Genomic DNA, 14,515 nt, shown 5'->3' with positions numbered 1-14,515 from the left:
ACCTGTAGTCCCAGCTACTTGGGAGGCTGAGGCAGGAGAAGGGCGTGAATCCGGGAGGCGGAGCTTGCAGTGAGCCAAGATCGCGCCACTGCACTCCAGCCTGGGCAACAGAACGAGACTCCGTCTCAAAAACAAAACAAAAAAACATAGGTTTGTACTTTAGGAAGTAAACAGAATTGGCTCTAAAAAGGAGGCTACAATCTTGCCTTCTGCTCCATGGAGCTGGGGAGGAGCAAAGGATGAGACACCAGGGCGTGAGGTGTGGCAGAAGCTACCTCTTCTCTGGGAGAGGTGGCTTCAGGTGGGCAGAGGTCAGCTGAGGCAAGTGACTGCTTTTCCGATGTGCTGTCCTTCCCGTCCCTCCCAAGGGTAAGAAAGGGCCTGCTGTGTTTCCCTGGATCTCAGGGGTGCTTTTAGCCTCTGCAGCAAGGAAGCGTGGCCAGGTTGAAAATCAAACATTTAATAAACTGTGGGCCTGGGGGTGAGGAGAACTTGCCAAGGGTGGGGAGCATGAAGGCTGGGCGCGTGGCAGGGGCTGGACTTGCTACATTTTGGGAGTTCAGCACAAGAAGCTTTGGGTTGTTTTTTTTTCTGCCAAGATGCATTATAGAACCATGAAAAACAATTTCTCAGTGTGGCCCAAATGGTGGCCTCACAGTCTTCTGGAGGCTGTCACTAAGGCGTGAGTCTCCCGGCAGCTGTCAGCATTCACCATCTCTGTGGGTCTGTTCTTCTGAAGCAGTGGCCTGGGGGGACATGAAAATTCATTTTAAGGCCGGGCGCGGTGGCTCAAGCCTGTAATCCCAGCACTTTGGGAGGCCGAGACGGGTGGATCACGAGGTCAGGAGATCGAGACCACCCTGGCTAACACAGTGAAACCCGGTCTCTACTAAAATATACAAAAAACTAGCCGGGCGAGGTGGCGGGCACCTGTAGTCCCAGCTACTAGGGAGGCTGAGGCAGGAGAATGGCGTGAACCCGGGAGGCGGAGCTTGCAGTGAGCTGAGATCCAGCCACTGCACTCCAGCCTGGGCGACAGAGCGAGACTCCATCTCAAAAAAAAAAAAAAAGAAAATTCATTTCAAAGGAAGTTGTGAGCTGTGAAGACTCCAAACCAACTCTGTATTAATCTTGTCCAGGTACACATGACATTCATGCCCTGATCCTTGGGAGAGCTATCACGGGAATCCAGGCATTCACGGCCAGCAAGTGAGCCCGCCCCATCAGGGGCCCAAAATTCTGAAGCCCCTTTCTGGAGAGATGCCTGGCTGGACCGAAGGAGCGCCATGCTCTGAGCTTAGAAAGGGAGGTGGCGGATGGCGTGGGAAGTGAGAGACACTGATTTTTAAATATCAAAATTTCCCTTTGAAGTCGTTCGGATGTGTTCCTTAAAAAGAAGATGGAATTCTCTGTAGAGCGTCTCAATCCACTTTTAACCATGGATGAGAACAGACTCCATTTACCCTGAAATAGCAGCTTTTCTTGAGAGGAGAGTGACATTGAAGCAACTCCGTCTGCTCCAGCCAACCCCCTGACACCGAGTTCACAGTGTGCCCTCCGTCCCTCCCGTCTGGGGGTAGTGCCTTATGCTGGGTGTTGGAGCAGAGTGAGGGAGAGGAAAATAAAGAACTGCACATCTGACCCCAAGGTGTCGGGCCAGTTTACTGGTAACCACCTGAGAAGTAGTTTCAGCCACGGAAGAAACGAACACGTCTGGGGGCTGTGAGTCGCTGGGACGTGGTGGGGACTTCCCCCTAGAGTGATCTGGCCCCCGTCTGAGTCTTGAGCTCTGGTGTGAAAAAGAAACCCAGGTTAGCAGTGACAGGCTGTGCCAGGGCTGCAGGGCTCAGGGCTGTGGGCAGAGGGGATGATTTCTGAGTGGCAGGGGTGCCGGGGACTTTGTCCTTTCTGTCACCACAGAGCTGCTCATACAACAGTGGGACATGATAACGGTTTGGCTTCTCAGCTCAGACACACCATGTTATAGGGGACCACAAACAAGACGGTAAATGCACCAGGAGCTTTGCAGCGACTGTGGCCTGGTGGGGTCAGTGCTGGGTGCCTGGTTTCTGTTCACATTTACTCTTGGCTGGGCCATCCCTGTCCTCTTCCTCAGGCAGCGCCCCCCATGTGAGTTTCCTCATACCTCAGGCTGGAGACACAGGTCTTTGTACACAGTTTCCACGCTGTGGCAGACTTGTTTGAGCTCTGTCTCCAAATGGCTGATCTTTGCCATTTTCTGGGTGAACTCTTGGAGCTTTTCCTGGATGATCTTGTTGTGGTCATTATAAATCTGATAGATCCTCTCCTCTAATTTCTCTGTCAGATCCGAAACCTTTTAAAGAATAAGATGTGTTCTTAGAAAATCAAACAAGAGGTATCACAAGACATATGTGTTAAGTGGGTTTCTTAGATTTCTGTAATTTATGTTATGAAAATGGCAAAATAGGCTGGGCACGGTGGCTCACGCCTATAATCCCAGCACTTTGGGAGGCAGAGGCGGGTGGATCACTTGAGGTTAGGAGTTTCAGACCAGCCTGGCCAACATGGTGAAACCTCGTCTCTACTAAAAATACAAAAATTAGCTGGGCATGGTGGCACATGCCTGTAATCCCAGCTACTCGGGAGGCTGAGGCAGGAGAATTGCTTGAACTGGGGAGGTGGAGGTTGCAGTAAGCCAAGATGATGCCATCACACCCCAACCTGGGCAACAAGAGTGAAACTCCATCTCAAAAAAAAAAAAAATTAGCAAGGCATAGGTGACGCGCATCTGCAGTCCCAGCTACTCAGAAGGCTGAGGCAGGAAGATCAGTTGAGCCCAGGAGTTGGAGGCTACAGTGAGTCATGATCACACTAATGCACTCCAGCCTGAGTGACCCTACGTCAAAAAAAGAAAAGAAAAACACTAAAAACTAAAACCCAGTGCAGTGACTGGGGGTCAGATTGCCTATATGTTAAATTTTTTTGTTTTGTTTTGTTTTCTCGAGGCGGAGTTTCGCTCTTGTTGCCTAAGTTGGAGTTCAATGGCATGATCTCGGCTCACTGCAACCTCCGCCTCCTGGGTTCAAGCCATTCTCCTGCCTCAGCCTCCCGAGTAGCTGGGATTGTAGGCGAGCGCCACCACGCCCTGTTAAGTTTTTGTATTTTTAGTAGAAATAGGGTTTCACCATGTTAGCCAGGCTGGTCTCGAACTCCTGACCTTAGGTGATCCACCTAAGTGCTGAGATTACAGGCATGAGCCACTGCACCTGGCCTGTTAAATTTTTTTAACAGGCAAAAGTATATACAGTCGTGTGCTGCATATTGACATTTTGGTCAATGTCAGACTGTATATACAATGATGGTCCATAAGAGTATAATGCCATATTTTTACTGTACCTTTTCTGTGATTAGATATATTTAGATACACAAATACTTACCATTGTGTTATAAGTGCCTACAGTATTCAGTATGGTAACAGGTAACATGCTGTGTGCAGGTTTGTAGCTTAGGAGCAATAGGCTCTTCCATGTAGCCTAGGTGTGTAGTAGACTATACCATCTAGGTTTGTGTAAATTCACTCTATGATGTTCAGACGATGACAGTGTCACCTAGGGATGCATGTCCCAGAACTGTACAGGACAAGCTCAGGCAGGTTAGGAAGAAAGTACACAGAATAGAAGAGGCATCCAACACAGTGGCCTCTGGGTGGTGTATTAAATGAATGAATGAATGAATGAATGAATGAATGAATGAATGAATGAATGTTTTTGTATCTTTTCTACTAGAGGCCAAGGCAGCGGGGTGAGGAGTTCAAGACCAGCCTGGGTAACATAGCAAGATTCCAACTCTACAAAAAAATTTTTAAAGAAAATTAGCTGGGCACGGTGGGTGCACACCCAGCTACTTAAGAGGCAGAGGTGGGAGGATCACTTGAGCCCAGGAGTTTGAGGCTCCAGTGAGCTATGATTGTGCCACTGCTCTCTAAGCCTGGGCGATAGAGTGAGACACCACCTCTAAAACTATAAACCAATACAACACAACACAACACAATACAACACAACACAATCAACACAACACAACACACACAACAATACAATACAATAAAACAAGTGAGCCGGGCTTGATGTTGCATGCCTATAGTCTCAAGCTACTCAAGAGGCTGAGGTGAGAGGATTGCTTGAGCCCAGGAGATCAAGATTGCAGTGACCTATGATTCCACCACTGCACTGCAGCCTGGACAACAGCAAGACTTGTCTCGAAAAAAAAAAGAAAAAAGAAAATAAAGTCAATCATCATCAAGACACCTAGAATCAGCAAGCTCTCCCACTCACATGACCCATTATGTATTTTTTTGTTTGTTTGCTGGAACTATAGGCATGTGCTACCATGCCTGGCTAATTTTTTTTTGAGACAGTGAGCCAAGATCGTGCCACTACTCCAGCTTGTACAACAGAGGGAGACTGTCTGGAAAAAAAAAAGAAAGAAAAGAAAACCAGAAAGAAAGAAGCGGTCTCCTTTTTCTTTTTTTTTTTTTGAGATGGAATCTCACTCTGTCACCAGGCTGGAGTGCAGTGGCGCAATCTCGGCTCACTTCAACCTCCACCTCCCAGGTTCAAGCAATTCTCCTGCCTCATCCTCCCTGCCTCATCCTCCCAAGTAGCTGGGACTACAGGCACGCACCACCAGGCCCAGCTAATTTTTGTATTTTTAGTAGAGACAAGGTTTCACCATGTTGGCCAGGATGGTCTCCATCTCCTGACCTTGTGATCCCCCCACCTCAGCTTCCCAAAGTGCTGGGATTACAGGCGTGAGCCACCGTACCTGGCCCCTATTTATTTATTTTTGAGACAAAATCTTGCTCTCTGGCCCAGGCTGCAGTGCAGAGTGACTACACCGAGCCAATTTTTCTATTTTTAGTAGAGATGTGGTTTCACCATGTTGGCCAACCTGGTCTCTTAACTCCTGGCCTCAAGTGATCCACCTGCCTCGGCCTTCCAAAGTGCTGGGATTACAGTCATGAGCCACTGCGCCTGGTCCCCCCATCATATATTCTGAAGAGGCATCAGGCGCAACCGTTCATGTAAGACCTGAACATCACACCAGCTTTTGCAAGACGTAAGCCCCAGGCATGTTAAAGAACCTCCACTCCCCCATCACAGACCATTCGATGGCTTCTGCCGGACATATGGTTGTGACAATGCAAGTTATGCCTTGACCCCCTACTCCCATGGCTGCTTGACCTTGTGTGAAGTAAGAGGGCTGGGTGTTGGAGACAGGAGGGTATCCAATGCCCCGCTCCTTCAGCCTGGCTGTCTCATCAGGCAAATCATTCATTTCCAAGCCTTATCTATAAAATGGGTCCAATCTCTTCACTGTAGGACTATTCTAAGGGTAAACTGAGATACAGATGGTCCCCAACTTACTACAGTTCAACTTACTACATTTTTCACTTATAGCATTTTCAACTTGCAATGGGATTATTGGGATGTAGCCCCATCATACGTGGAGGAGCGCCTGTGTTGTGTATGAATGGCCTAGCGCCGTGCCTGGTGTACAACAGACATTCATCGGTGGTTCATTCCCTCCCCTTTTGCATAAGGAATCCTCCCCTCACTGGGTGAAGTCTGTCACCTTGGTCTTCAGGCTGTTCCTGAAGTTGGTCATGAGTGCATGGTCCTTTTGCCGGCTCTCATTGATGTTTTCGATCAGCTCCTGGGCTCTCTTCTGCAGGATGTCGATGCTTGAGTCCAGAGAGGAGAAGTAGAGTCCCGACTTCCCTTCCAGCACTGTCAGCTGGCAACTGGCACTGGAGATGGCGACACAAGGGCAAGAAACCTGACTTCACAGAGTACAGGATGCGGCCGGGTGCGGTCGCTCACGCCTGTAATCTCAGCACTTTGTAGGCCGAGGTGGGCGGATCACAAGGTCAGGAGTTCGAGACCAGCCTGGCAACATGGTGAAACCTCGTCTCTACTAAAAGAAAACAACAAAAAATTAGCCAGGCACGGTGGCACATACCTGTAGTCCCAGCTACTTGGGAGGCTGAGGCAGGAGAATCGCTTGAAACCAGGAGGTGAAGTTGCAGTGAGCCAAGATCACGCCACTGCACTCCAGCCTGGGTGACAGAGCGAGACTCCATCTCAAAAAAAAAAAAAAGTACAGGACGCTGAGATCAGCACCAAACTCTTCCAAGACCAGCTGATCTGAGAGAGCTACATGGTGGGAGGGGACCCACATTGTTGCCTTCCATGGGTGATACAAGGCATGCTTCCTAGGTTATTCCATTCACACACATGCCCTGAACGATGAGAATGGCACCGCATTTTATAGCTGAGAAAACAGACCAAGAGGCACGACTAAATATACACAAGGTTCCAGACCAGGGAGGTCTGTCTGACCCCAAAGCCCACTGTTATTTTATGACACCAACTCGCTTCGTTCGAATACCAATAATAGTATCAATACTTTCTTTCTTACTTTCTTTGTTTTATAGAGAGAGGTCTTGCTCTGTTGCCCAGGCTGGAGTGCAGTGGCACAATCATAGCTCACTGCAGTGTCAACCTCCCAGGCTCCAGTGATCCTTCCACCTCAGCCTCCTGAATAGGTGGGACTACAAGCACGTGCTACCATGCAGAGCTAATTTTTAAAATTTTAAAATAGAGACTGGGCTTCACTTTGTTGTTCAGGCTGCTCTCAAACTTCTGGCCTCCCAAAATGTTGGGATTACAGGCATGAGCCACTGTGCCTGACTGATGTAATCAGCAATCTCCTGCAACCTCCGCCTCCTGGGTTCAAGCGATTCTCCTGCCTCCGCCTCCCGAGTAGCTGGGACTATAGGTGCACACCATCACACCCAGCTAATTTTTGTACTTTTAGTAGAGACGGGGTTTCACCATGTTGGTCAGGCTGGTCTCAAACTCCTGACCTCAAGTGATCCTCCTGCCTCGGCCTCCCAAAGTGCTGGGATTACAGGCGTGAGCCACCACACCCAGCCTGATGCTTTCTTAAGTGACCTTCCTGTCATTAACCTGCTGCATCCCTTTCCCAACCTACTGGGTGATGTTCACCGCCTGGGGCTACAGTGTACCTGCACCTCCTTGCTCCCACCAGGTGAGGTAAATACCTGTTGAATTATATTTAAAGAGCATTTGCCGGGCGCGGTGGCTCAAGCCTGTAATCCCAGCACTTTGGGAGGCCGAGACGGGCGGATCACGAGGTCAGGAGATCGAGACCATCCTGGCTAACACGGTGAAACCCCGTCTCTACTAAAAAATACAAAAAACTAGCCGGGCGAGGTGGCGGGTGCCTGTAGTCCCAGCTACTCAGGAGGCTGAGCCAGGAGAATGGCGGGAACCCGGGAGGCGGAGCTTGCAGTGAGCTGAGATCCAGCCACAGCACTCCAGCCTGGGTGACAGAGCGAGACTCCGTCTCAAAAAAAAAAAAAAAAAAAAAAATAGCATTTAAAGAAATGCGCACACACGCAAAAAGTTGTTGGTCCCATGCTGTACTTGTAACTAATGATGTAATTCAAATATTGTGTTAACCAGTGAAATAGTGGCAGAAGAGTGACAGCTGTCTAAAAAGCTAAACAGAATGAAAAATGTTGAGTAATATGTTATGTCACTTCATAATATTCAATGTAATAAAATGGAACTTCGGTTGGGCATGGGGGAGATGACTAAAATTGAAGCAAAGATCATAAAAATCTAGAAAAATTCTGCATATAGATTGCTCTGCCAAGGTTTTGTTCTCTGCTTTAAAAACAGAACTGGGGCCAGGCGCGATGGCTCAAGCCTGTAATCCCAGCACTTTGGGAGGCCGAAGTGGGTGGATCACAAGGTCAGGAGTTTGAGACCAGCCTGGCCAAAATGGTAAAACCCCATCTCTACTAAAAATACAAAAAATTAGATGGGCACAGTGGCGGGCATCTGTAATCCCAGCTACTCGGGAGGCTGAGGTAGTTGAATCGCTTGAACCCTGGAAGCAGAGGCTGCCGTGAGCCAAGATCGTGCCACTGCACTCTAGCCTGGGTGACAGAGCAAGACTTCATCTCAAAAATAAATAAAATTAAATTAAAATAAATTAAAACAGAACTGAAAATTGTGGGTAATGCATTGTGAATGAAGTTTATACTGTGATCTGATAAGGCAACCCATTGGTATTTTAAATTAAGACATATTTTTTCTTCTTCTGATTCTCTGGTTTATTTGACCTGTTTGATGTCTGATCAGTCAGCGGTTCTGGCCAGGTAGAGCTGCCCCTTTGAGTCACAGCTAATATTTCCTCAGCCGTGTTCCCGGCACTGAGCTAAGCCACATGCCTTGTCTTGGTGCAGCCTCACGACCACACTCAGGTCGTCTGCTGTTCTCTTTACCTTATGGCTGAGGACATGGGCTTAGAGTAGACTAAGTGTCCTCAAGGTGGAGGACAGTCTATGGTAGAGCGGGGCTTTGTACCCACTAGGCCTGACTTCCGAGCTGGTAGCCTGCTTCCTACTAAGGCACTCAGGCGCCACTCCCCTCCTGGATCTCACATTTCCTTATCGCCCTCTGAGGTCCTCCAGCTCTGAAACGCCAAGCCTTGTAGGTGTGGACAGAGCAGTTCCTGAATGCAGCAGGTCACACAAAACCTTCAAGTCAGCTGTGTCCACAAGCAGGTTACTGACTACTTAGAAAAATAAATCTTGGCCAGATGTGGTGGCTCACGCCTGTAATCCCAGCATTTTTGGAGGCCAAGGCGGGTGGATCACCTGAGGTCAGGAGTTTGAGACCAGCCTGGCCAACATGGTAAAACCCCATCTCTCCTAAAAATACAAAAATTACCCGGGCATGGTGGCATGTGTCTGTAATCCCAGCTACTAGGCGTGCTGAGGCAGGATCGCTCGAACCTGGGAGGCAGAGGTTGCAATGAGCCGAGATCGTGGCATTGCACACCAGCCTGGGCAACAGAGCAAGACTCCGTCTCAAAAATATAAAATAAAAAATAAAGAAAAACAATTCTCAGCTATCTGAACCAGGCACAGGGGGCTCATGCCTGTAATAGCAGCACTTTGAGGGGCTAAGGCAGGTGAATCGTGAGCTCAGGGTTTTGAGACCAGCCTGGGCAACATGGCAAAACCCCATCTCTATGAAAAACACAAAAATTAGCTGGGTGTGGTGGCATGCACTTGTAGTCCCAGCTACTTAGGAGGCTGAAGTGAGAGGATCACTTGAGCCCAGCAAGTGGAGGCTACAGTGAGCTTGATCATGGCACTGCACTGGAGCCTAGGTGACATGACGCCACTGTACTCCAGCCTGGGCGACAGAGGGTGACCCTGTTTCAAACAAACAAAACAACCACAACACACAAATACACCCCTCCCTCCCCACTCAGTCTCCCCCAGCCAACCACCTCCCTCTTTCCTCCCCATCAAGGCCAGGGTTCTAGAAGGAGCTGCTTACACTTTCTGGGCTTTTTTTTGAGATAGAATTTTGCTCTGTCGCCCAGGCTGAAGTGCAGTGGCGCGATCTCGGCTCACTGCAAACTCTGCCCCCCAGGTTCACGCCATTCTCCTGCCTCAGCCTCCCAAGTAGCTGGGACTACAGGCGCCTGCCACCATGCCCGGCTAATTTTTTTTGTGTGTTTTTAGTAGAGACGGGGTTTCACCGTGTTAGCCAGGATGGTCTTGATCTCCTGACCTCATGATCCGCCCGCCTCGGCCTCCCAAAGTGCTGGGATTACAGGCGTGAGCCACCGCGCCTGGCCTTATTTTTATTTTTTAAATTAAATTAAATTTTTTTTTTTCAGACGGAATTTCACTCTTGTTGCCCAGGCTAGAGCGCAATGGCCCAATCTCAGCTCCCAGGTTCAAGCGATTCTCCTGCCTCAGTCTCCCAAGTAGCTGGGATTACAGGCATGCACCATCACACTCAGCTAATTTTGTATTTTTAGTAGAGACGGGGTTTCTCCATGTTGGTCAAGCTGGTCTTGAACTCCCGACCTCAGGTGATACGCCCGCCTCAGCCTCCCAAAGTGCTGGAATTACAGGCGTGAATCACCGCGCCCAGCCTTTTTGTTTATTTTTGAGACAGAGTCTTGCTTTGTCGCCCAGGATAGAGTGCAGTGGAGCGATCTCAGGTCACTGCAACCTCCAACTCCTGGGTTCAAGCAATTCTCCTGCCTCAGCCTCCCAAAGCGCTGAGATTACAAGCGTGAGCCGCGGGTCAGCCCCTAGTGACCTTCTACACTATAATCTGATTTCCTACTCCTGTTTGTCAGCCTAGAACTGTCCCCCTCCAGCCACAAGATCAAGTCTAAATTCCTTTGCACAGCATACAAGGCCTTCCAAGGCCCTGGCGTCCACCCTCTCTTCCAGCTTTAATGGGTGTTTTTTCTTTTTCTTTCTTTCTTTTTTTTTTGAGAAGGGTCTCACTCTGTCGCTCAGGCTGGAGTGCAGTGGCATGATCTCAGCTTACTGCAGCCTCTGCCTCCTGGGTTCAAGCAATTCTCCCACCTCAGCCTCCCACAGCTGGGGTTACAGGTGCCTGACAACCATACCTGGCTAATTTTTGCCTTTTGTTTTTTTTTTGAGACAAGTTCTCGTTCCACTGCCCAGGCTGGAGTGCAGTGGCGCGATCTCAGCTCACTGCAACCACCATCTCCTGATTTCAAGCAGTTTTCCCATCTCAGCCTGATGAGTAGCTGGGATTACAGGCACCTGCCATCATGCCCATGGGGTTTCACCATGTTGGCCAGGCTGGTCTGGAACTCCTGACCTCAGTTGATCCGCCTGCCTTCGCTTCCCAAATTGCTGGGATTACAGGCGTGAGCCACTGCGCCCAGCACAGGCTTAGTTTTCTTTCTTTTTTTTTTCCAAGACAGAGTCTTGCTCTGTCACCCAGGCTGAAGTACAGTGGCGTGATCTCAGCTCACTGCAACCTCTGCGTCCTGGGTTCAAGCAATTCTCCTGCCTCAGCCTCCCAAGTAGCTAGGATTACAGGTACCCGCCGCTGCACCCGGCTAATTTTTGTATTTTTAGTAGAGACGGGGTTTCACCACGTTGGCCAGGCTGGTCTCGAACTCCTGACCTCGTGATCTGCCCGTCTTGGCCTCCCAACGTGTTGGGATTACAGGCGTGAGCCACCAAGCACAATCTGGCCTTACTGTTTTCTACAGTCCCTCCATCTGCAGCAATTGGGGACCTTCCACAATTTCCCCAAACATGTCAGCCTTTGCCTGGAATGACTTTCCCTTCCTGCCTCCTTCAAAATGGAACATCTGGAATTTTGCTTCTCTACCCCCACTACACCTTGGCTTTGCTGGTCACAAAGCTGCCACAGTTTATGAACATCAGTCCCCTCTAGCGCACGACACCTTGAGGGTGCAGACTACACCCTACTCACTTGTTTTGCAGCACCCCAAAGGCTTCATCAGTTTGCTGAATATCTAAATGAATGCAGCACTGACACTGGGGCTCCCACACCTCCTCCTACGGAGTTTGCCTTGTTATCTCGACCTCTCCTGGATGCTCTCAACAGTTTCAGACCTTAAAATTAACATCAATGAGAGCACCAGGTGTTTCTTTGTGTGTGATTGTTCACAACCTGCTTGAGCTGTTAATGGTTCAGAGCTGCTCCTTTCTAAGGCTCAAGGGATGAGGCTGGAACCGGTTTTCATGGCAGCTAAGCAAACAGTTAAAAAAAAAATCACTTGAATTCAGCTAATTCAAGTTTCATGGTAGGACAAAGGCCTGCATCAGACGTCTGCTGAGAGCTTCTTTATTTTTCCAACCTCTCCTTTGGGGATTTATCCCTTTCGATTTCATTTTTCTTAATACTCAGCAGCTGCATATTCATCAGGATGCTAATGAATCATAGGCTTCCCTGGGCCTGCATTCACCAATTAACTTTAATAAACAAAATGTGCGGTGTCCTCTCTGCTGGCTTTCCCGGTTCCTAGGCTGGCTTCTGTTGCCGAACCCTGGACCGAGGCCAGAAAATGCAAGTCAGCCCTACACAGCACGTTGGGTGTGCATGGCCTTGCGCCCGCATTGGGCAGTGGGCTGGGGGCTGTGAACACAGCGCTTCGTTCATCTATTATGGTCTGTCCTTCTAAGAAGTCCCTAATTTGGCTGCGAGGATTAGGACATAGTTCCCAAGCAGGGCCCACGCTGGCAGGGGGCCCAGGAGCTGCGGAGGAAATGGGTCTAAGTGAAGAGACCATCTGTTCGCTCCAGGTAAAGCTGTGATTGGCAGGCGACTGAGCCAGAACCGCCCGCTGGCGGGGCCCTCCCTCCATGGCCTCTAACAGATACACAAGTAAACAATCCGCCAGCCACTTATGACCACCGCGGGTGGCAGTCCTGGGAGAGGAGGCAAGCTAATCAAACATTCAAGGGGGGAACACAACAGAATCTCTGGCGCTTAGGCAAAACGATGTTTTGCTGAAGTACAGCCAGGAAGGGGGAAGGTTTGAATGGGAGCTGATGAGCCAGTTCCTCAACCTCTCCTTTTCTCTCTGGAAACGTGTTAACATTTTAATCATGTTGCTGAGTATCTGCTGCTGGATCTATTAACTGGCCCCTGCACTGGTTTTAATCCATCCGTTTTTTGGCCCAGAGTTCCCGTGGAGCTCCTTGAAGTCTCTAAATGATTTGCAGCAGTCTGTCTTTTCACTACACAGATCCTGGTCTAAACATGCTATTCTGCAGTAAGGTATTAGCAAACAAACGACTTCAACCATTGCTTCCCTTTTTTTTGGTCTCCAATTGATAGCACACACTAGAAACCATTTCACACCCGTGGCCTGCTTTCCAGCAGAGGAATGTGCCAGGTGAGGGAAGCTGACTGCTTTCTGCCTGGAGTCCTCAGGGCCCTGTCCTGACTCTCCTCGCACTCCTTCCCCAGGTGAGCTCATTCATTCCACAGCTGCTGCTGAAACAGTGACTCCTGCAGCACCATCTCCAGCCCCTCGCCCCATCCCGAGTTCCGGGTCAGAAAGTTCAACTGTATCCTGGACAGGTGGATGTCCCTGGCCACCTAAAATGGCTCAGAAAAACAAGGACAACACGGAACTCGTGTTCTTGTCTCTGCCAGAGAAGCCACCACCAACTGGAAACCACCACAAGCTGGAAAGCAGGCAACAGTGATGTGCTGGTAAGCATTTAGCAACTGGCTGTGTGATGGGGGGGAAGCCCTGATTCATAGCGTTTGCCAGTTTCCGTGGTGCAGAGCCTCCCACCATAACCAACTTCAGGCTACCAACGTGAAGACAAGACGCTAAATGCCAAGTTGGGAAGAGATGTGTAGAATCGACTCTTGCAAGCCGGTAAGAGCTCGCTCCAGCACGTCATGGCCGGGAAACATCCTCCCTCATCCCCTTCCTGTGCCTCAGGATATGAGGCACTCCCTCCACCTGCCCTGCTAAAGGCCACGCCCCCACAGAAGCCTCTCACTAGGCCTCCCTACATTCACACATTCTCCCTCCCAGCCATTCTCTACAAAGCAGCCATTTTTTAAATTATTATTTTTTGAGACAGAGTTTTGCTCTTGTTGCCCAGGCTGGAGTGCAGTGGCGCAATCTTGGCTCAGTGCAACCTCCGCCTCCCGGGTTCAAGTGATTCTCCTGCCTCACCCTCCCAAGTAGCTGAGATTACAGGCATGCACCACCACGCCTGGCTAATTTTGTATTTTTGGTAGAGACGGGGTTTTGCCATGTTAGCCAGGCTGGTCTCGAATTCCTGACCTCGGGTGATCCATCTACCTCGAACTCCCAAAGTGCTGGGATTACAGGCGTGAGCCACCGTGCCCGGCCTGCAGCTGTATTTTTCTATAACTGGAACCTGAGCATATCACTTCTGTGAGCCAGCAGTTCCCTTCCTAGGTATGAGTATGCCCAGGAGAAATGAAATCATCTGTCCATACGCAAACTTTTCTAAATAGATTTCATAGCAGTGCTGCTCATAACAGCCAAAAAGTGAAAACCACTGAATTTCACTGATAGTCAAGTGAATGACTATCAGCAGATGAATGGATAAACAAAATGCGGTACACTCATGTAGAATATTATTCAGCCATTGAAAAGATGGAAGTCCAGATGCAGTGGCTCATGCCTGTAATCCCAGCACTTTGGGAGGCCACCATACCCAGCCTGGAGTGATGAAGATGTTTTAAAGTTGACTATGAGAATGGTTGTCCAGCTCTGAATATACCAAAAGCAATCAAATCATACACTTCAAGGAGGTGAGTCGGGCGTGGTGGCTCATGCCTATAATCTCAGCACTTGGGGAGGCCAAGGTGGGCAGATCACGAGGTCAGGAGATTGAGACCACCCTGGCTAACATGGTGAAAGTCTGTCTCTACCAAAAATATAAAAAATAGGTGGGCATGTTGGTGCACCCCCGTAACTCCAGCTACTCGGGAGGCTGAGGCAGGAGAATTGCTCAAACCCAGGAGGCAGAGGTTGCAGTGAGCTGTGATCATGCCACTGTAGTACAGTCTGGGAGACACAGTGAGACCCTGTCTCCAAAAAAAATGGAAAAGGAACAAAGAAAGGA

General features: G+C 49.4%; 2 protein-coding genes across 3 annotated transcripts in view; one reads left to right on the top strand and one right to left on the bottom strand.

The window, feature by feature from the left end:
• GCDH (glutaryl-CoA dehydrogenase) overlaps positions 1-1,671 on the top strand; it is a 10,884-nt gene extending 9,213 nt beyond the window's left edge. The window contains exon 12 of one of the 2 annotated variants that reach the window (XM_011954687.1): positions 1,372-1,671. In XM_011954687.1, the coding sequence (XP_011810077.1) occupies positions 1,372-1,415 (44 nt within the window). In that variant the 3' untranslated portion in view covers positions 1,416-1,671. Of the gene's footprint in view, positions 1-1,139 lie in introns of both variants that reach the window. The other variant, XM_011954686.1, reaches the window with a different exon arrangement.
• SYCE2 (synaptonemal complex central element protein 2) overlaps positions 445-14,515 on the bottom strand; it is an 18,214-nt gene continuing 4,143 nt past the window's right edge. The window contains exons 3-6 of the mRNA XM_011954688.1: positions 5,614-5,788; positions 2,147-2,335; positions 1,676-1,789; positions 445-746 (exon numbers count right to left, since the gene is read on the bottom strand). Of these exons, the coding sequence (XP_011810078.1) occupies positions 702-746; positions 1,676-1,789; positions 2,147-2,335; positions 5,614-5,788 (523 nt within the window). The 3' untranslated portion in view covers positions 445-701. The remainder of the gene's footprint in view (positions 747-1,675; positions 1,790-2,146; positions 2,336-5,613; positions 5,789-14,515) is intronic.

This window comes from Colobus angolensis, unplaced genomic scaffold (genome assembly GCF_000951035.1).
Source record: "Colobus angolensis palliatus isolate OR3802 unplaced genomic scaffold, Cang.pa_1.0 Scaffold39, whole genome shotgun sequence".
Taxonomy (NCBI): domain Eukaryota; kingdom Metazoa; phylum Chordata; class Mammalia; order Primates; family Cercopithecidae; genus Colobus; species Colobus angolensis.
This window is presented reverse-complemented; position numbering and strand designations above follow the sequence as displayed.